The 27431-nt window shown below is 40.2% G+C and overlaps 1 protein-coding gene across 2 annotated transcripts in view; it reads left to right on the forward strand.

The window, feature by feature from the left end:
* The window catches only part of NPAS3 (neuronal PAS domain protein 3), an 839000-nt gene that overhangs the window by 798620 nt on the left and 12949 nt on the right, over window positions 1-27431 (forward strand). For both annotated transcript variants that reach the window (XM_063117798.1, XM_063117799.1), the window contains exons 10-11: window positions 12150-12343; window positions 15749-15855. In XM_063117798.1, coding sequence (XP_062973868.1) covers window positions 12150-12343; window positions 15749-15855 — 301 coding nt within the window. The remainder of the gene's footprint in view (window positions 1-12149; window positions 12344-15748; window positions 15856-27431) is intronic.

The raw sequence follows: 27431 nt of genomic DNA on the forward strand, positions 1-27431 counted from the left end.
CTACTATCAGCTTCAGCTGATATGCCAGCTGCCCCCTTTCCTAGAGTTAGAAGACCTAAAGACAGTAGTGCACACACTAGTAACCTCGAGGCTCGACTTCTGCAATGCACTGTACCTAGGGCTACCTTTGTAGCTAGTTCAGAGACTTCGACTAGTTCAAAATATGGCAGGCAGGTTGGTCACCTAGGGGTGACCATCTTACACCAACTTTAAAATCACTCCACTGGCTGCCAATTAGTTTCCGGGTGAAGTAATAAAGTGTTGGTTATTACCTTTAAAGCCCTACATGGTTTGGGTCCAGGTTAACTGCAGTATCGCCTTACCCTGTACAATCTGCCCTGCACACTCAGGTCCTCTGGGAAAATTGACTTCAGTCAACCAAAACTAGGCTGACAATATTACCCAGAGGACCTTCTCTTCTGCTGCTCCCAGACTGTGGAATGGCCTGCCAGGAGAGATTTACCAACTTAATACTCTCTCTGAGTTTAATGCAGCTATAAAGACTAGTCTCTTCCAGCAGGCCTACCCGGATGAATTTTAAGATGTCCGATTATAATATTGTATCTGTTTTATATGTTTGTAATCAGTTTTATGCATTTGATTTATATGGTATTTTTGTATTAAATGAATGTTGTTCCCCACTTCGATCCAGAGGGAGAGGCGGGTAAGAAATTATTATTATTATTATTATTATTATTATTATTATTATTATTATTCGACCCCAAGATGACACCTTAATAACTTGACATTAGAACATATCAGTTCATACTTGAAAAGCAGAGAAATGCAGAAATCAGATATCCAAGTGTAAATCTGTTCATCTTGAATCCTTCTGCAAATGGTCTGTTATAGAGGTCATACCAAAAAGATTGTTTTTCCTTAAATCAGTCTGTTCTCAATTGATTTCTGCCCAATCCCATATGATGCATTGGTGTCTCTTTTTTAAGGGCTATGATTCATAATTCTGGAGAAATCCTGTACTCTACTCTCCAGTCAAACTAGTGCTTTGTGGACCGTAGCCATAGACATCCATATATTTGCTGTATTCTTAAACATCAAAGAGGCCCTGGAAAAATTATCTTGAATTTTTCATTCTAATTTCCTATGTATAACCAAGCCAGGATCTACACTACTGCTTTAAAATGGTTTATAACAATAGTGACAACAGTTGGGCCCCAGGACACACATCATATACAGTTTTCATCCGTTTTCAAAGTGTCATATCTTGCTTGGTGTAGATCTGGCCTTAGATGACAACTATATACTCACTTACCTGACAGTAAGCCCCAGTAAAATTAATGGGACTCAGTTCTGAGTAGACATGTATAGACTTCCTATTATTATTATTATTATTATTATTATTATTATTATTATTATTTCATTTCCATACCACCCAATAACTGAAGCTCTCTAGGTGGTTTACAACAATTCATAAGACAATAAAATACAACATTAAAAATAAAGCATAAAATACAACATAATAATTTAAATATCCAAAATTCAAAACAATTTAGACAGCTAAAACTAGTTTCAATAGAATACTAGCATAAATGACGACTGGCATAAATGCCCCATCATATGCCATTAAATGCTGCCTTAACCTGGCGCCAAAAGGATGATAGTTGGTGCCAGGCAGGCTTCTGTGGGGAGATCATTCCACAGTTGGGGGGCTACCATTGAAAAGGCCCTCTCCCTTGTTGCCACCTTCTGAACCTTCCTCAGAGGTGGAACTTGGAGGGAGCGCCCAGTTGTTGATCATAGTGTCCAGGTTAGTTCAGGTCAGGAGAGGCATTCCATCAGGTATTGCAGTCCTGAACCAGGTTAAAACCAGCACCTTGAATCTGGCTCAAAACATACAGGCAGCCAATGCAAGCAGGCCAGAATTTGGTCTTTATTCCGGTCCCAGTTATTAATCTGGCTGCCACATTTTGTACAAGCTGCAGCTTCTAAACAGTGTTCAAGAGCTCTAAACTATGAATTGTAAACTCTGACTTGGAGCCATAGAAGTCTTCTGATCCAGTGGAGCATTTGTGACGGTGGAGTGGAATGGGAGGTGATCTTTGTCAATTCCTCAATGACCCTGAAGTTCCATATTCCCCTCCCCCATCTGTTTCAGAGGGGTGGGGGACCTTCCAGAACAGTGAAGCTGGGATCTGGATGGGGAAAATCATCAATGGTTACTTCTTGCCCCTTTCCTCTGGTAGGAAAATTCTGAGCAGAACTCTGCTTATGAAATGTTCCCACGGATGCAAAAGAAGTTGGATCCAACCCATTTGTAGGCTTATATTAAGTTGAGATACATGTTGTTGTTGTTTTATGATTTGTTGCTATGCTTGTGTTCATGATCTCCATTTGTATTTGGCTGCTTAAGCATATATTAAAGTGTTGCTCCTTCTTATGTTCTTGCCAAGAGCTCTCTTGAAGCAATCTGCACTAAAATAGTGTTCGTGCCAGTTACATTAAAAACACACACACAAAAACCAATTCTTAATGTGTGTTTCAGGTTCAGGCTGTACTGTGTTTTATTCTATTCCTCAACTCCTTTTTAAAGAATTGGTAATCTGGAAATGCTTATTTGCATGTTTTGGAATCTGAAAAAAATAAATAAATTCATTGCTAGCAGATTTGTTGTTTAGATTGTCAAATAGAAAGGTGTTCTATGGTATTTTAAAATAAAAAATGGCATGCAAGATTACCAACAAATTCTGAAAGGAGAGTTTTAAGAGAACTGATTTGATTTGTGGCTGCGATGGTGAAGAAGAATTATTACTCTGGTCTCAAATGTAGTGAGTGATATAATAAACAAAATGGTGTGAGTTACGATTCCATGGCAATACCTATCCTATTAGATTGTCATAAATCCATGTTTTGCTATGTGGGTTCAATTTCTGTAACACAAATTCTGTATCATTGTTTATTTGCAGAAAGTGAGATTGTTTTGTTTTGTTTGTTGTAAATTTGATTTATAGAAAATAGGAAAGAAAATGCACATTTCAAAATCGATTAATCTTACAGCGAGTAGATACCATTCTTCCAAGGTAAACTGAAAACTGGGACCAGTAAAAAAAGAATTATGCTTGAACCTGCAACCCATCCTTAAATGTATTGGCCCATCCCAGCATTAGGGCCCAATACCTGTGGAAAACGTTACTCTATACCGATAAACCATGTTCTTTCAACATCACTCTATGCATTCAAAGACTTCGTGGTGTGTTAGATGTAGTACAGGATTCGGATTGGTGAAGCTTTAGTATAACTTCCTCTCTTGCATAAAAAAAAAAGTTCTCTGGGTGACGTTGGGGAAATCACTGATAGGGGTTGCATGATCATGGGGGTGAAAGAAGCGATAGTGGCTTCTCTCCCTGCCCGCATGCGTGCTGCGCACATGCCCTTTATTTACATAATTACTCGCGCTGCAGTGTTGGGTGGCGTGGCGTCCAAACCTGGTGTGCGGTGTGGCAAGGGTGATTTGATACGACCCTACAACCCCTGCTCCACATCATGGCTTGTAAGATGGGTCCGAAGCCATCCTTGCCCTGCCGCGTGCAGACAACACGCCACCCCACATTGCAGCACAAGTAGTTATGTAAACAAAGGGTGTGTAGAGGCAGAGAGGAAAGCCACAAAGAGTTCCTTTGCCCTCACGATTGTGTGAACCCAGCCACTATCTCTTAGAATAACCCACTTTACAGTTGCTGTGAGGATAAAATTCCCATGTATGGTTCCCTGAATTCTGTGGCGATGGGATAAATGATAATAATGGGAGGGGGGAATCCAATAACCTATAAAGCAGATTGAAAGTGCCAATAGACATGATGGCTTCTCCCATCTCAAAGTGATTGTGGCAGTTTGTCCGTGATAAGATCCACTGGAAGGCGAGTATTTTGCCATGTTGAATTGAGAAGCCTTTCTAAATGTTGTTGTGCTTCTGTAATGATGTACTATTTTAAAAAATGTTATAAACCACTTTGGCATGTTTAAAATGGGAACCATATATAATATTTTAAAAGAAATAATTAAAAGTAAAAATGAATAGAATTGTGAAACTTGCAGCCCAATGATATGCATGTTTATTTGAAATAAATCCTGTTGTGTTCAGTGTGGAGCTAACTGGTTTGTTAGTATCTGGTTTGTGTCCACTCATTGGTCATGTTCACATATAAGGTTGCCTGGCTTATCTTGATTTGTTGTGAATGAGCTGTGTTCTGGTGCATGCAGTCATAAGCAGTAAAACTGACAAGGAAGGAATAGCTTAACATGATATCTGAACCTAGGATACTGGTTTGCTGTTGGCTTGCTGGCTTGCAACAAATCATGATCTTGGGTTTGAACTCCAGAGTAAGCTATCTCTTCCTGTTTAGTTGGTTTCACCCACTCACACAGGGAGGAAAGTGGGAGTGAACAGGCGGTATGCACCAGCACACTGTTCATTCACAGGAAGCCAGCATAAGCCAGGAATCGAGATTTATTGTTACATGTGAATGCAGCCTTCTCTTAGGTAGGAAATAAGAACTGTCACATATCACAAAGCAAACTACTGAAGAGCATTGCTGATAGATGTTAGCATAATATGTCATTAATGGGCACACAGGTGAATGAACTCTTGATAGTTTTTAAGTCTGATGTTGTTAGGTTCAGAATATGTGTTACTAGAGAAGATTGGGCAGTAGAGTTCACTGCAGGTCTGGGTTCCTTGATGTGTTTCTCTGTTGGGTAATGGATATCTATTTTAGTTGGGAAAGAGTTATCTTTAAGCAAGGATGTGTTTTTTTCAGCCAGACAAGAAGCCAAAACTAATGCCGCACTGCTACAGGTGAATGCTGTCACAGGATGTAGTAATATTAGACAGGCCAGAGAACTGGTGGAAACTGAGAAACTAAGGGAACAGATGAAGAGTAAGAAAGGAGGAAATGTAGGGAAGCAAGCAGTGTGCCCTAGAAATGCTTTTACAAAGATAGATAGCAGAGGGACACGAATGTCTAGAGAGGTTCACCTGGCATCTACATTGTACTCCTTTCAGCGCCAAGTGAAGACCTTTAGTATATATTTTCACAGCATTTTGTCATTCTAGTCTTTTAGATCTTCTGTTTTAAATTTGTATTTTAAATCTCTGCATTGCTGCTAGGTTTTATTCTGGTCATACTTTTATATTATGGTTTTAAGCTTTTATATGTTACATTGTTTTACGTTAGACCTTGAGGTTTTTTTTTGGGGGGGGGGGTTAACCACCCAGAGAGCTTCAGCTATGGGATGGTATAGAAATGAAATAAATAAATAAATAAATAAATAAATAAATAGTTGTGAAGAGGGGCAGCCTAGTAGCTTCCCTCATTGTTGAGTTGCTAGACATTGGCACTTGGCATCCTCAGGCAACTTCTCCAGCAGAGTCCACCAGGTCACCTGCCCTGGTTCTAAGGGCCACCATTTTCAATTTCCTCTGCATAGTATCACTCCAAGGCATTATGGGAAATTTACAGTGGTGGCTCATGGCCACCTGCCATTAACGGGAGGTAAGCCAATGGCCAGGAAGCCAGCAGAGTGCACTTTGTCAAGGGTGCCTTCAAGTCTGGATTTGGCCCTGACTGATGGAATACAGGTGGCCTTGGAGCACTAGAATGAAGTGGGACTACCTGAGTCCTAATCTCCATTGGGATCTGCCACCAGAGGCCTTCTCATTGCAGTGGAATCATCCCTCTGCTGCCAGTAGTGTTGCCACTTAGGCATCACCAAAAAAGAGGAAATGCATCTCTAACAAAGAGAACAAAAGAGGATACTGGTTTGCATAAAATTTGCATATGCTGGTTTATATAGATTAATGAAGATTTAGAAATAATTACTATAATTTAAATGGGAATACCATACATCTCACCATAGTGGAGTAGGGAAGATTGTAACCAGTTGCCCTGGTCAGTCTGCTCACCTCAGTCTGTTGTCCAAGTGCTAACTGTTGATGAGCAACTTCAGAGCCGTTGCTCTCCCTTCTCATGGTTCTCTATCTTTACCCAGGCTTAGACCAGACAACTCTTCAAATAAAGGACGCCTTCAAATAGAGGACTGCTGTTTGTAAAGTAGGACACGTTGAACAGAATCCAACAGGCGCATATGACCTCACCAGTTCCTTTCACCCCACTGATTCCCTTCCACAAGCAGTAGGTCTTGCGCAAGCAGGACCCACTGCTTACACGTGGGAGATTTAGTGCTTACTAGGAGTAGTCCCAAAACAACCAGAAAAGCTTGCTTCTAGAACGAGGCAGGTCAGCGGAACTCCCTCATACGAGCTCCGCCAACCTGACTCCTTCCAGAAATGAGTATTTCCGTTCATTTCAGGTTGTCCCAGAAGCCCTAAATTGCCATTGCACAAGCAGCAGGGATGTAACAGAATTGGCGGAGACAAAAATGTCCCATTGGATTCTGCCTGTGACCACCGTAGATGTTGGTGCTTCCACAGTTGCAGGGCATGCTGGGGGAGGATCATGGGAGGCCTTGGATTGGCAGGATCCAAAGTAGGGCTGTGCACAGCCCCCCCCCCCCCATTAACCTCAGAACTTCCAAATCTGACCCAATTCAACTCAGAACCACCCCAGCCAGCGGGTTGTACCAGAACCAGTTCTGAACCCAAAGCAGGTTGACTGTTGCAGTTTCCTAGGATTTCTCCCCAGTTCTCCCCTCCCCTCCTGCTAACCCCCTGAACCTAGCGAGCTGTTGCCCCCACCTGTGGGACTTACCTGAAGCCTCTGCTTACCAAGTCAAGCTGCCTGTACTCTAGAAGAGCAGCTCTGACCTAGGCCGGATCTACACTAGTCTTATAACGTTGCTAGTGTCCCTTTCTAACGTGGTTCTCTGTATCGGTTCTCTGTAGCTGTAACGTTACTGCAGGGCACATTGTTAAATCCTTTCGTTGCTGGGTTTGCTCCGCCCACTGCCTGCCTCATTCCTAGCTAGCAGTGCAGGGCAAGTCATAAGCACACACAAATCCCTCCCTCCCAAAACATCTTAACACAAGTTCCAGGGAATTGCCTGAACGCACAAGAGCCAGCCACTTTGCTGAAGCTAAGCAGGGTCGGGTCTGGTGAGAATTTAGATGGGAGACCAAATTGAAAAGTTTTAGCAGCAGCCGCATTTAAGCCCCGCTGGTCATGAGTTTTGGGCTTTGGACCCTTGTTAATTTTCCTGCAGGGAGCTACAGCTCCTTTGCAAAGAGGGGGGAAATGTTTTTTTAAAAATCATAAAAAATCAACCGATGACCCAATTTGATTCAAATTTTAAAGCAGGATGCATGGGAGTACTTCACAATAAAAGCAGATTCTAAGGTGGAAAACCTCTGAGTCCTTTGCATACAATTGTCAGTGATTGCACAGTATAAGGCTGGTGTGATTTATCTGCTGTAGCAGATAAGATAGCAAACGGGGCGAAGGAAGGAGAACAGGAAGTGGGCGGAGCAAACTCAGCAGCTCTGGGTTGCGAGAGGAAAATTACCAGTAGAACAAGGCACATGAATCTGTAGCCACGCTGGAACTAAGAAACAGAACCTGTAAGTATGACTCATTTACAACGTTGGAGATCCAGGGTCACGTGATGCTATGCGTCACAGTAACCCATTCAAAGCGTTAGAATAACACCAGTGTAGATTCCCACCTACTGTAGATCTACTGTTGTAAAGTACTGCAGCCAGAAATGGCCTTTTCCATTGGCTTCAGGTAAGTCCTATGGGAGGGCAGAGGACAGCAGCTGGCCATTGGGCTGAAGTGCTTTGGCTGTTTGGGCCACAGCAGCCTCGTTCGGTCCCGAACTGGATTCAGGTTGAGGCAGGCCGAATCAGCCCAATTCAACTCAGATTCGGAGTTTGGGATCATGGCGAAGCACACACCAAATCCAAAGCCCCTTCACTTCCCTAGTGGGAAAGCATTTGGGGGGGGGGGCTCCCACATCTTTCTGTCCTGTTTCACACAAGCCTGGCAGGGCTTTGATATGGCAGTTCCTCCACCATTGGTTCTCCCCATCCAACTCCATATTGAAGAGTAATTGGACAGCAACAAGAAAAGAGCTTTCAGCAATGTGTAATAGGCGCATTCCAAGTATATGAGGATCCCTACTTTACGTTGTGAAATGTCGGAGGGTATGAAGTGCTTGTCACCAGCTGATGGCAGACAGAGCATATGGAAGGGGAAAAGATGTATATTTGTCTAAGAAATGTGGCTTGTTAGCATTCCCACACTCATCATAAACTGTGTTTATGTGCATATTCGACATCTTTCACATTTCCTTTTGCATCAGAGAGAGGGAGGGGAGTGAAACTATGATTTCTTCAATATGTTTGTATCAGGTGTAGTTAACTGAAAGTTTTTTCTAACTGGGGAATAAAGTATTTCAGCACAAAAATATGCAATGAATTACATTTTACTTCTGCATGGCATTATGCAGATGTTCCATCATTAAATTCTATATAGTTAACATGCATATGCATCCCCATATTGGTTTGATTTAGCTGGATGGCACCATGATCAATAAATTAGCATCATCCTGGGCATGTTTGGCATTGCTTTTCGAACCTCTAAGTGGCAGAGCAGCACAATGCACAAAAAGCATCCAGATTTTTCCGGTAAAGCTATAACCCTGCTTGCACCATCACAGTGGGGGACATAAACCCTGATTACATGACATTGGTGACATATTTTCCCTTTACATAATTACCTTTGCTGGTGCAGCTTGCCCTGTGGTGTAAACCTGGCAAGGATGGCTTATTGCCATCATTAGCAAGCCACCCAGAACCCTATGGCCTTGTACAAACCTGGCCATAGTAACATTATACTAAGTCAGACTATTTGTCCATCTAGTGCAATATTTTCTACTCTGACTAGAAACAGCTCCCCAAGGTCACAGACAGAGTCTTTCCCATCACCTGCTGCCTGAAGAAATGCCAGGGATTGAACCAGGGACCTTTTGCATGCAAAGCATGTGCTCTACCACTGAGCTATGGTCCCTCTCCTAAAGGTATTGCCACCCCTTTCCCCTCCCAGCAGAAAGAGCCCCACTGGGGTCTCAAACCAGTAGCTTGTTCGTTGACTGGCTCCCCCTGTGAAGGCACAATATTGATTGATTGATGCCCCAGTCTGGGAAATAGGCCATGGGTCTCATCAGAAGGGTTTGCAGACTATGCAGTTTATAGATTCATTAACTCTTCGTGTCTTAGAACAATCATACAACATGCCATACAAGTTTGCAATTTCTCTTTGCAGTTTCAGATTCAATACTGTGTCGTAAGATCTGATTCAGATACCACTTAACTATTTTTGAAAAGGCCAGGCAGGGTCAAAGAGAGAGGATTTGGAACAAATCATGATGGAAACAATTCTAGAGATGGGAATACATTGTAGTTTATTTTATATATCAACACAAATGAACTGACATTAGAGTCAATGGGAATCTCAGATGTAGCTATCCCAAGCTAATGTGGATCTGATCAGCCTCCAAATCAAAAAATATAAAGAAAACACTACATAATTTGGATTCTCTTTCTAACTGCTTTCAATTGTAGTAGAATCTGATAGAATTACTTAGGCAGTGTGGGTATAAATTAAATTTGGGGCTCATTTCATAGGACACCGGGGCCAAACCAGACACAATTACAGGAGATCTGCAATCATTTCTCCTGATTAAAAAAGAGCCATTGGGAAGGAGGCATATTTTTTCATGGGGTGGGGGCGGGTATTAGGGGAAGAAGGCTTCTCCACCTAAGCCATTTGCCTATTAGAATTCCCCCTTGAATCTGCTATTAGCTGCAGAGGGTGAGAAAAGACAAATAGAAAAATACATGCCATCTTTTAATAAAAGAAAAAGATATTGGGAGAGCCAATCACAGATCTCCCAAATCATATCAAGTTTGGTGGTTATGTGCAATGAATACAACAGACATCAATAGAACTGAAGAACTTACCTATGAAATTAAGTTCCATTGAGGTCAGTATGATTTAGGCATGTTGGACTGTGTACCAGACTCATTTGCTGGGGAATCAGCCAGAGCAGGCTGCTCAACACTGAATAAATAAGCCCTTGTTCAAAATGAAATCTGTTTGATATTAAGCAATAAGTTACAAACACTGTTTTGAGCATACATGCAGGAGATAAGTAGGCTTTAAATATGGCATATCTTTGCCCTTTGGTGTAAATGCAAACTTCAAACACATAGTAACTCTTCATAAAACAATGCTTTGCATCGTGTGTTTACTACAGGATTATTTATCATGTTATTTCTAGTTAGCCATTAAAAGACAGTATATTTCCAAGCATTTACAGATTTGTATTTTTCCCCATAAAGCTGAAGTATGATAAAATAAGACAGATAATGATAAATAAGCATATGAGTAAGCCTAGCTGGAAGGAGCAAAGTATACTGTTAATGTCCCTCCTGTGAAGTTAAATCCTATTTCTCTTAGCTATTTCTTCATTAGTTAATGAGGTCTCACAAAAATGGGTTTTTAAAATGGTATTTTTTGCATCCTTGCCTCTAGAAATATCTTAAAATATTCATAAGGATCATTGTCATCAGAAGGTGCATTATATATGAGTTTAGGCAATAATTACCTCAGTGGTATTATGTGTGTGTAGGGGGTTTACAAAACGACAAGTAAAATGGACAGAATAACCAAATAGGGGTGTGGGTGTGTGTGGGTGTGTGTGTGTGTGTGTTATAATCCAAAAAAAAAAATTGTGGACACAAATTTTTAGATTTTTTTAAAAATGAAGAATATAAATGTCCTTTTTAAATCATGATAGAAAAATATTAGTTTCAAGCTGGTTCTCATAGCTTTAATTATTTGACACTGTATAGTTGATCGCTTAAGAACCTGCTAATGGAAAATGGAGCTTTCCAGCTCCTAGTCAACATTAATAACCTGCACAGATTAGCAGTAACTAACTTCTCCTGGCTCTTGCTCTGCTTTAGTAAAAATTATCAGTGGAGGAAGCATCCATCTCCTGAAAAATCCCTATTGTATTTGGCACTGACAGCTTCTGTGTTATCATCTCATCATAAAGGTCCTTGATTGGATGAACCACAAAGATTAAACTCTCATATATATATATATATATATATATATATATATATATATATGAGGGAGAGTTTAATATATAATAGACCACTCTTTTCAGCTCAGTGCGAAGTTGTTCTCTTGGATGAAAGAGGTATTTAAATACAGACATTTTTTTTTTACAGCTAGGTAAAATGATTGCCCTTATTTCCCATACTTATGCATACAGGATTCAGAGCTTCATTTTAAGTCCTTCCAAGAAAACTATACTCCACTTCACCCCCTGAATAACTTCTTACTTGCTCGCAACAAAACTCTAGGAAGAGCTAAATTAGGAATTACAGGTTTATTGTCCTCTATTGCTTTATACCAATTTAGCTTTTGAGACCAGCATAGACTGGAACATCATAATTGAAAAGGTTTTCCAGCTCAAAAATTAGGATTGGGCTTGGTCCAATCAAGATGGAGGTACTTGTTGGTCGGTGTTTCGCCTGTTCTGGAAAGGCCTGCACTCCAGTTGCTGCCCAGTATTTATTTGCTGCATAGTACTTGGGTAGTGTTGAGCACATTGATCTGTGGCTGAATCATGTGTCCTGTATCAAAAGTACATGCAGATATTTAAGAATGCAAACAGCATCTCTGTGATATAAATTGCTGGCAGTCTATTTAAATATTGGCCTGGAAATCTTTCAGAACTATTGCTGAACATGTTTTGTAATTTAATCCCCAAATGTTTCAAAATCTGTGTTCCATCTCTTCCATCACCACTTCAATCGTAGACCTCTTTCTTACATCCCTTCTTGTTGCAGTTTGTTTTTTTTAAATAAAAATAGTAGAGGCAGTTCTGAATTTTAGATTTGATAAATGTGAAGCATTTGGATATTATGTTCTTCTTCTTCATCATCATCATCATCTTCCTCTTCCCTTTCTTAGCGTGAGGACATTCAGGACATGTTGACAGCCAATATTAATAAGCTTAATACTAATACGGATGGTGGCTAAATACAATTCTGGCAGAGTTAAGTGCTCTTTACAGTAATAATGCTGTCCTTTAAAAGGATTGCTTTCACATTTGTATTATGCATTTACTGAGATTTCCTTTTACTGTTTGTTGTTTTGCAGGTGATTCATATAACAGGAAGGTTACGCCTGAGAGTGTCGCTGTCCCATGGGCGGACAGTCCCTAGCCAAATCATGGGGCTTGTAGTTGTTGCTCATGCTTTGCCCCCTCCTACGATCAATGAAGTCAGAATCGACTGCCACATGTTTGTCACTCGAGTAAACATGGACCTCAATATCATTTACTGTGAAAATAGGTACCGCATTTTTGGCTTTTGTTTGGTGTTGTTTTTTAGTGTTGCACATTGAAATGTCCTGTTTTTCTACTCAGTGCTACTATTGTACTACAATATACCATTTGGAGTAGAGCGTTGGTTTCTTATGAAGATAATGATTCCAGCTGCACAACTATGTGTTCTCTTTCAATCAGACTTCCAGTGTTGCACACAGGAAGGGAGAAGCTCATTTTGAGATTTGGAAAACTGAGCTGGAGTCTGACTGACTGATTGATGGTTGCCTAGAGAATTAACAGGGGGCGGGGGGAATTGGAATGTAAATGTTGCTTTTCTGACTGCAAAACTACTGTGGTAACCTCTGGATCAGAGGTTCCCACAATGGGATACTGATACTCTGGGAGTTTATCAGCGAGTGTATGCGAAAAATCATAATAGAATCCACCTTCTCCCACTCCATCTCCAGCATCTACTCACACAAACACAGACAAATATATATATATATATATATATATATATATATATATATATATATATATATCCCCAAGGGCATTCCCAGAACAGGGAATCATCTTTCCCTGAGGGTCTGTGAGTCATTCAAGTGTCTCTCAATTTTCTCTCAGGGCTTATTCAGCATTAGATCATCCTATAACACCCAGCTGAGGTATATCACCACTGATAAAGTTTGCAGTGCTACACCACTTTCGTTGTTCACAACGACTATTGATTCAAGTCACTGTTAGTAGTGCTGGCCATACAATGTAGGAAATGTGGTCCACTATAAATATTTGAAGTTGCCTTTAATCAATTACGAACATTGATCAAGTAGTTCTTTTTGCCGTGGGGCTTTATTTAAAATGTTAAGACATTGAAGTGGATGTGCTGTCACTTCTACTCTGAATAGCTGCTTTACTGTTGCTTTACTGGACCTTCAAGAAACAGGCTCAGTAAGTCAGTATAAGATGTGTGCTTGATCTTATTTGTGAAAGCACTAATATTGCATGTAAAAACAGGAATGGTACCAAGAAGCCAGGGAGAAGGGGAGAGTCAGTCATGTTGATGGTAGAGTGTTGGCAAATATGCATGGATGGTAGAAATGGCTAGGCAAAAGGCAAACAGTCAAAATGTAATTTTGTTGGGTATGTTTGGGCAGTAGATTAGGGCTGGTTATTTGTTACTAAGTGACTCGTACTTATTTCCAAGCTTCTGCTGTGGATCTTTCCTATAGTGAAATCCATAAATTCCGGAGGTGTCTGGATATGTCAACATGTATGCTTCATCTTTCCCTTCTGTTAGTATACTATAAACCAGCCTTTAAAAATTTGTTGAGTTACAAATATAAAGAGAAGTACATGACTACACATGTGCAGTAAATACTCATGGGGTGAGGATGCGGCAGCGGCGCAGAGCATAGGATTGTGGCCGCGGGCCTTATTTCTGCCCCATGTGCATTCAGTTGGTCGGATGAGCGTACAAAAGGGTATTTGTATATTTTTGTATGTTTTTTTCCCCATCTTGAACATCAAGATGAAAAACCCCCACACAAAACCATAAAGGAGCCCAAAAATTAATTAATCAATTAATTAATTGTAGGTTGGGGGAAGGCTGCTATAGTCTTTCAGATGTACAACTGAACAGAGTTGAAAGACAGCAATTCAGCCATTCAGAAATAATGTATGTGGTGTTCTTCCTTTCTGTTGCCTGTATTTTTAGCTTTCTTTCAAAAATAAAATTTCATGGGGAGAAAAATTATGCATTATGTACCGGAATGCCTTCACATTTATCCCATGAAATAAGATAGTATTAAGTATCACTGTTTTATATTTGGGGGCATTAAGGTACAAATGTTAAATTTCTCAGTAGATTCAAATGTGAAGAACCTAAACAACCCCCCACCCCATTTGCCAACACTGTATGCGGCAAAAGAAAAGAAGGGATAAGCAACTGGGTACAATTTCCATTGGGGGCTGTTGCTAGGTCCAGTAACTCTTTATCTTCTATGACAAGCTTACAGACTGACTCCATTCCCAATGTCTCCTGTTAACCAAAAAAATTAACAAGCAGTAGAGCAGATAGCCAAGCTTTCACTGCTGTCTGCCTGAGGCCTGTTTCCATAACCAGTACCCATGGAAAGGGTGCAGAGGGCGAGACGTGCTCAGCCTCCAGTCCTACCCATGCCAAATGTTCTGCAAACCCAAAAGGTAGTTCCCTAATTTGTTATAATAATTTTTTTATCGCACCTACTTCTTGCTGTCTCTCAGTGACTGCAGGGAGTAGCACTCTGCTGGTAATCTCTGCACTCTAAATGTGCAAACCCTGTTTGTACCTTGATAGCTCTATCTCTTCTCTAGTATTAACCACCTAACGTATGGGAGCAACCCTGCAAAGTGTTCCCTTGGAATCCTAATGGCTAACGGTTCTGATTAGCCTCTAAAAGAGACATTTGTGACTGGTAGAAAACATTTGATTTAAAACATAAAAACGAATTATGTCTTCTAAAGGGAGGGGGGAAACCCCTGTATTGTAAACCAGGCTGGTCCACCCAACTTGTTCTTCAATTTTGGAGATTTTTTTTTTACACTGATGCCTGAGGACATTGACATCTGGACAATCAATAAGAGAAGCACACATACATCGAGAGACTGAGCATAGCATAGAGCAGGACGAGCTACTGAACGGATTTAAAAGTTTCTGTGTGGAGTAAACCACAAAGTCCCAGTTGAAAGAGCCAGGAGTGAAAGCGGAGCTCCCAGCTGAATAAGACTAAAAACGATAACACCCCCAGGCATCTGTATGTCTCAGCATTTAAATTATATCACTTGAAATGTCAGTCTGGAATTGGTGCCAGGAAACAGTTGAAGAGGCTTTTTTCATGAATATACCCAATAGAAGACCAATCTGTTGAAATGAAAGGTGTCTTTAATCATTTAGCATAAGCATAGCATGTTCTTATTTTATTATGTAACCTTGAATTATCTTACTCTTTTAATGAGGAGCTTTGTATTTTAAGGAAATAGATGATCTTAGTGGCTGTTGTCAAGAGTGGACCCACTGAAGCATAGCTTTGCATGTATTTTAGGATGTCTATAAGCAGCTTTCCTTTAAAAACAACGACAACAAACCCCTACAGTCTTAATTTTATTTAGTGTCTCATTTGAATGAATGTTCTATTTGAATAAATAATGGCAATATTATGGGTGTGCTAGATTGATGAAAAACATTTCTGAAGATGTCTGCTTCCTGGGCCAACATATAACAACAAGGGATGGGGGCATGCCAGTGTCTGCGCCATCCCAGGAAAATAATGTGAAACTGGCATTACAGGAATGGCTTTGTAAGTAAAAATGTGTGAGATCAGAATAGAAGACATTTCACTGTTCCTGTATTTTTCCCCGTTCTCAATTTATAGGCTCTATTTTTCCTTTATAGGATTAGTGATTACATGGATCTGACCCCTGTAGATATCGTAGGGAAGAGATGTTACCACTTCATTCACGCTGAAGATGTGGAAGGGATCAGGCACAGTCACTTAGACTGTAAGTACTCTAGCCTTGTAAAAATGACCTGGACTTACAACTGCTATTGAACTATTTTTTGCATTTGTATTTCACTTTTCCTTTTGGGTTACTTTGGGAGTGATTCAGATGTAACATGCGTTTTCTTCTTCTTCTGTCATTTTTAAAGGGAAGTCCCAGCCTACTTAGTTATTATTATCCCGGGTTCCTGGGCAGCTGTATTTCCCCCACTCCCCTGTGTTGGGGCTGTGACTGGGGACTGGGAAGGCTTTTACACTCCTGATGCCAGAGCTGCCCTTCAGAAGATGGTTCTTTCCTTCTCTGAGCTCAGAGGGGGAGATCCAATAGTTCACATGGTCCTTGAGATATCCTCCCAGGGGCCATAGGCTTGCAGACTTGGAACATTAAATTTCATTCGTGTAGTCTATCTGTAAACATGGTATAAATTTCTAGCTGGTTATCTGAGACAAGCAAGAGGAAAACACACTCTATTTTACAGATGCTTAATTCTTTGATAATGTGCTAGATATGTGTATGTTATATTTTTTAATGTGTAGCCTGTGAACGAGATCTTGTGCTTGAGTTATTGACTCTGCACATACTTCTAGTTCTTGTTTTGTGCTTGTGGCACATTGTATTTGTCTGGATTATGATAAATTGAATAATGATACCTGTTTTCCATGCATTTATGTAATCAAATTGATTAAGTGATTCTCTATTTATTTATTTATTTAAAATATTTCTTGGCCGCCTTTTCAGGCAGAAGCCCTCCCAGTGATGCTTACAGCAATAAAATATATAAAACAATTTAAATATTAAAAGCGATGAAAACATGAACACAGTAAAATGGCAATAAAAACAACAATAAAAGGCAACAGTAAAACCAGCAACAACAGTAATTATTATATATATTTATATACTGCTTTCCAGTGGACTATCAAAACAGTTTACAGATATGATCAAAACATAAAATATAACAATAAAGGCACAGTAAAATAATCACTGCTGAACTACTACCATACTGGCTAGGTCACTCTTCTGGGAAAGCCTGTATGAAAAGGTGGGTCTTGAGCTGACATCTAAAGATCAAGACTGAAGATGCCTTCAGCTGACAAGGGAAATTAAGAGTGTATGGGGAGTGTATTCCAGAAGGTAGATACTGCAATACTAAATGCTCTATTACCTCAGGAGCATGCAGCACTATCACAGGTACTCCTCCTGAAGACCACAAGGGCTAGGCAAGGACATGGGGGTGAAGCAATCCCTGAATTGTTAAGACTATTACAACTAGTGATCATCTCAAGAACCTGCGGCATTGGATTCCAAAAGTTAATTATATGTTACCAGGAGTAGTACTTGTTTGGTTTGGTCTTTACTCTCAATCAATTTTGTTTTCTAGTGTTGAGAGAGAGAGAAAGAGCTTTTCATACTTTGATCAACTTATGTCACACATTTCTTCTATGATATATATTTTTTTCTAAGCTAAAAAGCTTCAACTTCTTAAGTCTTCCACCGGAAGGAAGATAATTCTATTTCATTTCAAAAATTTACCTTTTTCATGCCCAAGTAAAGAGCTAATGTTTTCAGTGAGTTTTCTGCTGTTCTTCCAAATCTCTTTTCCAGTTGCTACAGCCAATAATCCTACCTCCATTTCTAACTGGTTACATAGTGTGTGTATGTGTGTGCGCGCTTGCTTGCTTCATTTTTCTTTTACTTAGATTGGGTGTCATATATTTTATTTGTATTAATCTGAAAATTAAAAATAATAATATCCCATCATCCTTCAGTAAATTGTATCAGTGACAGTGTGTGTGTGTGAGAGAGAAATAAATCAGAAAAAAGTATAAAAAAACTAGATCAAATTTAGAGCTAAAACTTATTGTGTTTTTTTACAAAGCTTGGGAAAATCAAAAGGGTTTTGTCTTGAGCTGAAAAGATGACAACATGGGATCAAGGCATACCTCCGTGGGAGAGCATTCCATAAATGGGGCACCATCACCAAGAATGTTCTCTGACTGGATACCATCTGCTCCACCTTACTTCTATCTCAATTTCCGTTTAAAAATGTCAAGGGAGTTTACAATAACAGTAAACGTTGTAAAACATCTAGATTATAAAATGCAACAGAATAAGGAAGACAGCCGTGTCTAAAGAAAAACTAGGAATGGCCATAAAACACCAGGATTTCTGTTCCTTAAAAACTTGATTTTTTTTTTAAAAAAAAAAAGTTTTCACCTGACACCTAAGAGCTAAACTAGATGTAATACTTTTCGCATGTTTAGAAAATTGCATGAATGACTTTTTAAAAGTAAGTTGCAAGAGTTGGATCCAGATCCATCATTCTGCCAGTGGAAGTATACTGCTTGCTTAACAGGGCATCTGTGTCCTCCCCACACCCTGCACTCCCTTGTGTGCCCTCCAAATCTGTTCCAGAGGGTCCATGAATTCTCCAGAATAATTTAGAGGGTGCATGGGGTGGGGGTGGACATTGAAGTCCTATTCCACAAGTGGTGTCATTCAGCTAGTACAATAACGAATCCAACCCAAGGTGTGGTGCTCTCAATCTAGACTGGGACCCTAACATGGAGGATATGGGATAGCTTTAACACTTTGCCCCCTACTGCAGTCCAGATCCAGATTCCCGTCCTGCTGCTTGCATCCCATTTCCATTTCCCCCTCCATTTGCTGCCAGTCTCCTGAATTTCAAAAACTGAATTTTTAACACTTAATTTGCCTTTTTTTCATGCCGTACCACGGAGCTGATATTTTCATACATTCCTATTATAGTTTCCAAGCAATCAGCAAGTGCAAGAGCCCCAATCTGAATTGGAACCACAGCAGGAGCAAATGGTTAAAATTCTCCTACCCCTCACACTAGAGTCCTGATCTGGATCAGAAGCCCCACACCTGCAATTTACTTTTGTAAACCATTCACCCACTTCCTAATTGCATGGATGGCATCGCATCTAGTTTTGCTCTAAAACTCAGAAAAGTAGGCACTAGGTGAATAACCCTGCATAAGGCATGCCTTGGTAGGCCAGTCGCTGGGAAAGATGGGTGGGAGGGTACTGTTGCACACATGTCCTGCTTGCAATCTTCCCATGGGCAACTGGTTGGCCACTGTGCGAACAGAATGCCTTTGGTCTGATCCAGCAGGGCTCTTCTTATGTTCTTATGTACTTCAAACCTGGTGCCTCACTATGAAGTAGGCCCAATTCCCCGTCTTCAACCCTAAGTTGTGAAGGTGGGCACTCCTGGAGAAAGCCCTTCCCAGGGGTTCTCGATTTATGGGTTTATTTGAGAGCAGACTAATTCCTGCAGTTTGGTCAGGTTATTTTGGTAACTTTCATAAACTTTGAAGGATTTCACTATCCTAGACAATTTTGGTGTCTTGAACCTATTTAGTTACTTCATTATTCATTCATGGTGCCATATAACTTACATATAAATTGAATAGAAACAAATCAACCCCATCCCATGCTTTACTTGGCTCCTTGGGACCAAATTTGATGGGATGCTGGAGATCCATGATTAGATATACCATCTCTTTTGATTAAAACAGCCATGGACGGATGGGTGAAATGAATCGGGACTGTGACACTGAGGGAGGGAGTTTATCCCTTTCCCTCTGTGCTATTTCCCAGACTAAAGTGAAATGTATGTGTATCCTAGAGGGTCAGGCTTTATTGGGATCAGTGGAGACGAGGCTGAGAACTCCCAAGATTGGTGTAACAGGTGATCCCTGACCCCCTATTGAGGGTTACTACTGCTATGGTTGGTGTAACAGGGGATACCTGACGCTTAGTGGGAACAGTCCAAAAATGGGGAGGGAGCAATAAGGCCACGGGTAATGTGACCTGGAAAGTTCTGAGAACAGAGATAAATGAGTGTTGGTGAGTCTTAGACGAGGCCTAGAAAGGACTCACAGTCCATTTTTTTCTACCAGAAACTTCTCAGGAAAAAGCACATATTGAACCCGATATGGCAATCAGCCCTACATTGCTTCCTCCTAGTACAGAAGATGGACACCACCACTAATTGTGAATGCCTGTGAGATAACAAGCCAGAAAATAATAGACCTTCATAACTTACCTTTAACAACCGTTGAGTAGCTATTGCTCCACCTATTGTTTCTGGGGCAGGGTGTGCCTATGCTACATACATAATTACCAGTGAACCAGTTTAAATGTAATACTGTGCACGTGAGAGATTTCACTAGTATATATATATTTATATACCCGGTATAACCTTTATCCCAGCCTGTGAAAGAATGCATTTGCACGTCATCCTTATCTCTGGTGTGGAAGGAGGAAAATGCTGTGCAGGACACCCATGGTGGCAATTATACAGTTATGCAATATAGCATAATGCTGGGTAACTCCCCTCGATGAAACTATTTGAGGGTTGGGGCTTCTTTACCATCTCTGTGCCCTTTGTCAAATGAATCTCCCTTTTTAAAAAGAGACAAAAGTAATTAAGACACTTTTTAATCACTTTAGTATATGTAAAAGATTATTTAAAAGACATTGCTCTAGGACAATAATGCTGCCCTATTCGAATTTAGCAAGACTATTTACTACTTTACAAAACCCCCAAAGTGTCTCATAATTTAGAAGCATACGTCAATGTAGAAGCATACAATTAATTGGGGGAAATAATGATATTCACTGAACAGTAACATCAAGTACTTTCCGCCTGGGAATTCAGACTGGATGCAGAGGAGTCAAGACCTCTAGAGGATGTCATGAATATACTTCTGGACAAATATAGGATGATATACCAAGATTTTCAAAATTGATCTATATTGCTTGTGGGAACAGTGTCACTCACATTGTGTAGCTACAGATATAATATGTACTTTTTCATTTTGGAATCTTAATTGAGGTCTACATTCATAAACCTGACACTGACAAAAAGATACTTGTCACCCTCAGCTATTGCTTGGAGGACATCATCCTATTTCTTCAGGACTTGATTTACAGCTATAAGAAACACAATTCTTTAGGAATAGCAAGCAAGGGCAGTTCATTTCCCATAAAGCAAAGGTCTCTGATGACTATGTTTGGTAGCATTCCCTCTGATGCACTCTTATTTGGTTTCCAGTAGCTGAAATAATCCATACTTTTTTAAAAAACAAAACAAAACTGTTTCACTATCACTTTATTCACTCCTTCCCACTTTCCAAAGGATCATTCCCTTCAATACAGAGAAGAATTCCTCCCCCATACAAAAAAATCAGTTACACATACATGGTTGCTTTTGTGTACATTCACTTGAAATGTCTATTGACACACTTAATATTACTTAGTGGTTCAGTCTCCCAGCTGCAAATGAACCAAGCCTTTTAACTTGTACATATCAATTATATATTTTTTGTTCTTTTAATAACCTTAAGCCCATAAAGAAAAACCCAGATAGAATGACTCGATAATTCTTGACAGTAAAAATACACTTCACAAGTTTTGCTATCATGCTGTGGAATAACTCCACAATGTCAAGTAGCACACAATTAGTAAAACGGTAGGGGGAAAAAGGAAGTGTTTTGATCCTGAGGAATTTTGATCCTAATCAGATCGAAATTTCAATGCTCTTGTAGTGCTTAATATCTTCAATCATAAAAGAAATCAAACTGATTCCAATGTCAGGCTTTTGCATTCTGTGGCTGCTGTGAAATGCTAAAATATACAAATGAATGTCACTGTTGTACAAGTTTATGATAATCACCAAAGCGAGAGAGATTGATTTTAAATTAGTGTGATAGTACATCTCATGTTTAGATGATTTTGAGCAAGCTAACTTAGAAGCCAGCCCAAGAATAGAGAGAGAATACATCTTAACAGCATAAGCATTGGCAAGGGTAGCTAACTGCTACGCCTGATCAACCTGCATGGCTACAGCACGTACAGCCATTGGCTTTTTGATGTAAAGTTTTATATCGTTACACTTCAAATGAAAAGGCAGAATGGTACATCAGTGGACAATGGAATGTTGAAACCAATGCCAGCCCAATCCACTTTTCTGCCTGAACAAACCCTAAGACTTTAGGGGTACGGGGTCTACAGGGGGAAAGAGAAAGATTGGTTGTGCGAGCAGTGTTCAACTGATGCAATGACTGAATACAACCCAGGTTTCATAGAAGCTGTGAAAGGAGGTTAAAACAAAAACAAAACACTAATGTACATTTAAGAAAATCACAACTGTGAAACCATGCTACTTCGGCAGTGACTTGTTTGGGACTAGCACAAGTTCAGTAACGGAGATGGAAAGTTTTTCCCTTGGACTATATCATTCTTCAGTGAGGTCCAGATTGCATTTATGAACGATCAATATGCAGAGGATACTGAGCGGAGGAGTCAGAAGTTGTTGTATGTCTCCTTACTACCTGCCTACCTACCATAGCTCTCCAGTCTATTCATGGGGGAGCCAATTGGCCCATGGGCAATTCATTGGTAGGTCTGTGGGAAAAGGAGATCATACTGAATCCACCAGCTTTTGAACTAATACTTCAGTTTAGGTATGTGAATAATCCATAGCAGACAATATCCACATGCAGTCACCCATCAGCATGTTAGGTCACATTTATTCAGCTGGAAAGGCTTTGGCCTTCAGCGGGATGGGTGACTGCATGTGGTTGTTGTTTGCTATGGATTACTCACAGGTATCATACATAACAGAAGTTTGCTCAATATTGTGCAGTAGGTTTTTATTGCAGAAAGCCAATTTGCTGGTAACTACTATTTAAAACATCTTGCTCACTAATTGCAAAATCTGTAGAAAAGATTGACATCAAAGGGTCATCTGATTCTGGGAGTTGTTATAAAAGACGTCCTGTCTCTGTTTCAAGCAAATAAGGCACTTAAAGTACTCTTTCTGTCTGTGATGCTCTTTTCCCCATGGGTTTGAGAAATGACCTTCCAATAAGCATCAAGGACTATAACTTTTCAGATAAAGAAACTTGTTCTTGTTTTAAGTCAGTGCCAGGTTTATTCCCCTATAGTCCACAGTTTTCAAAAGCAGAAGAAAAAGTAATCCAGAATTTTTCTTTTAAACACACACACACACTCCTCTGTTTCCAGAATGAAGTTACCCTGTCAGCTTGCCTTGGGCCTTAGGTGGAGAAGAGGAGATTAAAGAGTCAGTATTCCTTTTCATGTTTCCTCTGCCAGTTTTGTGAATGTAAAAAGAGAACTGGTATTTACAGCTAAGTGTCCAGCTGTGGTTCTAAGTGCAAAGCTGCTTTTCCTCCCTCTGATAAATTAACAATATTTTAATATCAGGACAAACTGAATATCAGTCTTCCCTACTCATTGATAAGATTGTTTTTGCAAAAGCGGTAAAGAGCACAGACACCTCCTCAAAATTTCCCCTACCCTAATGAGGCTTTTTGTGAAGCTGCTAGGATGTGAAGACTTAACTGAGCTGATCTCATCGTTTGCTATTTATCCTACACTTACCTGAATACACAATATATTGTAGCTTTTAAATGCATATAGATCGCAGTAGTGAAAGGTCCTATTGTAAGCTGTTTCATTTTAAAAGGCTGCTTTTGATATGAAATGTCTTCATCTTCTCTTCGAACTGAATTAAACTACTTCCTTCTTATAAAACACAACTCACTGTTTAGAAGCTTTTGGCTTTGATTTCTCAGAACAGACTAACAGGAAGAAACCATGTTCTTTTAAAACATCTTTGCAAACAAACTTGTACTGATCTGGTTTGTTTTACTCACAGAAATAGATTGCTGGGAAGAACACTGTTATGTCACTGTAAACAAACTTCCAAAAGAAACCCAGCGTCCCTTTATTAGAAATGGTGTCCCATAGACCACAATATATTTGCACAAAGATTAATCAGTCAGAGTTTGAAAATCCTTCATTAGACATAAGACCTATCTTTGCCATATGACATAACTTTGCCTTCATAAGAGACATGCCTTTTGCACTGGGGACAAACGGAATAAGTGATAACATGGAAAAATTATTCAATAATTTTCTAGCTGCCAATTTTTAGGAAACATAAATGTTTAGGTAATGTAAAGGTCACTTGCAATAGTAAGTTGGCTCTTGGTTATTATTATTTTTTGATTAAATTAGTTTTATTTGGCATTCTTTTTGGAAGCAGGGCAGTGAGGGTTTTCTGGGGTAGGTGGGTATCTCATTGTCTACATTGACACTCACTGATGATTTCCCCATAGTAAAAAATATTTATGTCGTCTATAAAATAAAAGCTTACACCACAAACAGAATTCATGGTTGTGCTTTATCCCCCAATTTGGTATAATCAAAAAGGCGTCTTCTCCTCCCCCTGCATATGTGCAAATCTCACTAACTGACATGTGTGTGACCAAGCTAGAGCTTTTCGGCACATGGATAACTGTTGGTAGTACAACTTCAGTGGTGCCAGCAACAAAATGGGTTTCTAAAATAAAAGGATGCATGTGCTCCAGCATTTAAAAAACAAAACTTCTATGCAGAAGGCAAGTAAGCTCAATTGTCCAAGGAATGTCAAGGAAGTCAGCGCCTTCTCCATTATGTCTTCATAAGAGCCCCATAAGGTCAGCCAGGCTAAAAGATGGTGACTTGCCTGAGGCAAGCCAGTGAGCTTTAAAACCTGATAGGGTGGCAATTTATGCATTGACAAAAAAGAGGAAATGCATCACCAAAAAAGGATAAAATGAGAGTAGAGTTATGTTAAGGTGTGTGTGTAGGTGCAAATTAGAAGCAATTTCTATAATTTAAATAGCACTATAATACATCTCACTGTAGTGGGGAAGACTGTGACCAGGTGAGTAGTGTGCCAGTTCCATCTGCTGACCAGGTGCTAACTGTGGATGAGCAACTTGAAGGCCCCTCCCCACTTGCCCTTCTTATGGTCCTTTAGCTTGAAACCAGACTTGGACTGGGCAGCCCTTCAAACAGAGGACACCTTCAAAGAGAGGACTGTCCTCTGACAGCCATTCAGATAGAAGACCGTTCTCTGGAAAGTAGGACACCTGGCCCCAAAGTCTGAGCAGGGTTTGAATTCAGATCTTCCTGGTCCAAACCCTGAATTCACTATCCACTATGCACTCTGGCTGTCAGATGTGCCAGAGCAGATTTTGAACATGGGTTTATAAAGGCATTCAATGTTTGCTTAACGATCAGTTTTAGTGGACATACATAAACTGATCTATATTTTCAAAGCCAGGTTTCCTACTTTCTAAATGTGTTCACATGTTGTTTTCAGTGTTCCATGCAGAGCATCCATCTACATATGGGGGTGGGGAACAGCTTTCATTTATTTAGCAATTCCTTCTTTCTGATTTCCCCCCTTTTCCCTTCAAGTTATGCCTCCCCCTCAGGGTAGATCACAAGTTTTAAAGCTCAAAAGATAAAGTGAACTCAAAATAATAAACCATCCAGATAAAAATCTCACCACAATATTAAACCTAAAGTAAAAACCAAACATACCAATAAGAATAAATCGTCCACCACCACTGAACTCTGATCATCAAAAGCTTGACCAACAGAAAGATTTTACGGCATGTCTGGAAGATGTTAGTGTAAAAACGCAAGAAACCGAATAAGAGCCAGTAAAACTTTCAGTGATTTTTCTCCCTCTCTGCCCATTAATTACATCTATCTCTGGCAGGCTTTGGTTTGCTCATCAGCTGAGTGACTTCAAATTGTGGGGTATAAAGTACAGTCAGTCACAGCTGAAGTGTAAAGGGTTGGGAAGGTGGGCTTGATGTCCATGTGATGAAGACACAGCATGTGGCGTTTGGAGAGGATGCAAAACAGGAAGAGCATTTGAGGGAGGAATAAGCCAAGGGAGTGTTGGATTCCTGGCATAGTTTGGCCATAAGACAATACACCATCTACCTCCCAGTTGGCTGAGATGGCTCTTTTGGGTTGAGAGCCATAGCCTGGAGAAAAGCTGGGCATCGTTGGAGAAAGAGATAAGAGTGTTGTTTGGGGAAACTACAAAGAATAAAAAAATTGAACAGAACAAAATTGATGGTTCCTGAGATCATCTTCCTCTGATTACCTCAAAATCAAGGTTGGCCAAAAGGCCAGTTCCCTAGAATGAGCCCTTCAGTCATCCCCACTCTGCATCACCAACTCCTGTTTCTTTTGTTTCCTATCTGTGCAGTCTCTTTTTCGGTACTCATAGCCTGGATGTCTCAGCCACTTTCTGCAAAACTCAATGAGGCTTCTTCTTCCATCTAGACACTTTTTGCCCTCCTTCTCTCTCAGTGGTTGCATAGCATCTGCTTCCCACTCTGATCTGAACTACTTCCCACTAGGCTTCATTTTATGCCATATCTATTACCAGATTCAACCAGCACCTTCCCAGACCCCCCCCCCCACAACAGCCCATTCCATTCTGCCAATTGAAGGTAAGGTGTATTGACATAATGACTGAGTTCGCAGTCCACCAGATGGGGCTGTTATAGGGTTATTTGAGGGTTATTAAACCCTCAAAATACCCATTCCACCTGGGTTTTATTTTGGGGGTGGTGAAGGTAGCATTTTCAGGAAGTACTAACCTGACTGTATTCCAGAAGGGGCAGATTTCTGTCCCTTTAAAAGTACTCTGAAAGAGGACAACATGCAACATTTTGTTGGTGTGGTTTTAGCTGTCACTTCAACACTGTGGAGAGATGTTGCACCTCTGGGATGTCTGCCCTCTTTAGAGCTCTTGAAGAAAATATGCAAGCGTGATGCCTTTGAGAACAAAATAGTTCTAGCAAGGTACTTAGCCTCATATTGGCTCTGTTTCCTTATGCTAAGAAACATGTATTTGAAAGGGAAGGTGTGAGCAGTAAACGTTGACAGCACAATGCTGTGTATGTCCACTTAGAAGTAAGTACCATTTAGATCAATGGGACTTAAGCCTTAGACCTAAGGTTTATCCCAGGGTCGTCCCTGCCTGCTCCCAGGATCCCCTGTGTGTCATTTAGATGCACAGGGATGACCCCTGGACGATCCCAGGATAAACCTTAGGTCTAGCTAAGGCCACTATCTCAGGCAACTTCAACTTTCGTGGTAAGAAATTGAAATTAAGCATGGAAGGAGATGCACATTTGCTGCCACCTAAAACTCCCAAGGTAGTGTTTTTCATCAAAGGTGCACATGATCACCTGATTATTTCATCATCAGAAATTGAATCCAGCTCCTTTCCTACTGAGCAAAACAGTCTTCCTCTAGTTCAATACATCTGAATGGCACTAGGCTGAGGAAGGGAAGGCCGGAAAAAGCCTCCCTCCCATAATTCACTCTTCCCAAACCTCCACCAGAAGAATTTGCATAAAATTGCTGCCTCAACATGTGTTACAGTAGTGGTTTGACTGAAAAGCCGTATCCTAGGTAGTTTGTATTTTTCCACATTTTTTGCTTATCCATGCAGTTTAGCATTCTGTAAGTCAGAATGCTCCTTAGACATGAATACAAAAAAGCAAAGAGCCTTTTGATTAGATATAAATGCAGAAATCTGGTCAACTTTAGCTTGTTTACAAAATATTATAACCTAAATTGCAAATGTTTGCTGCTGCTACAAAACTGAACTGACTGAGCTTTCGAAACTCAGTTTCTGACAATTTAGTGTAATGTCAAAAC

This window comes from Elgaria multicarinata, chromosome 2 (genome assembly GCF_023053635.1).
Source record: "Elgaria multicarinata webbii isolate HBS135686 ecotype San Diego chromosome 2, rElgMul1.1.pri, whole genome shotgun sequence".
Taxonomy (NCBI): domain Eukaryota; kingdom Metazoa; phylum Chordata; class Lepidosauria; order Squamata; family Anguidae; genus Elgaria; species Elgaria multicarinata.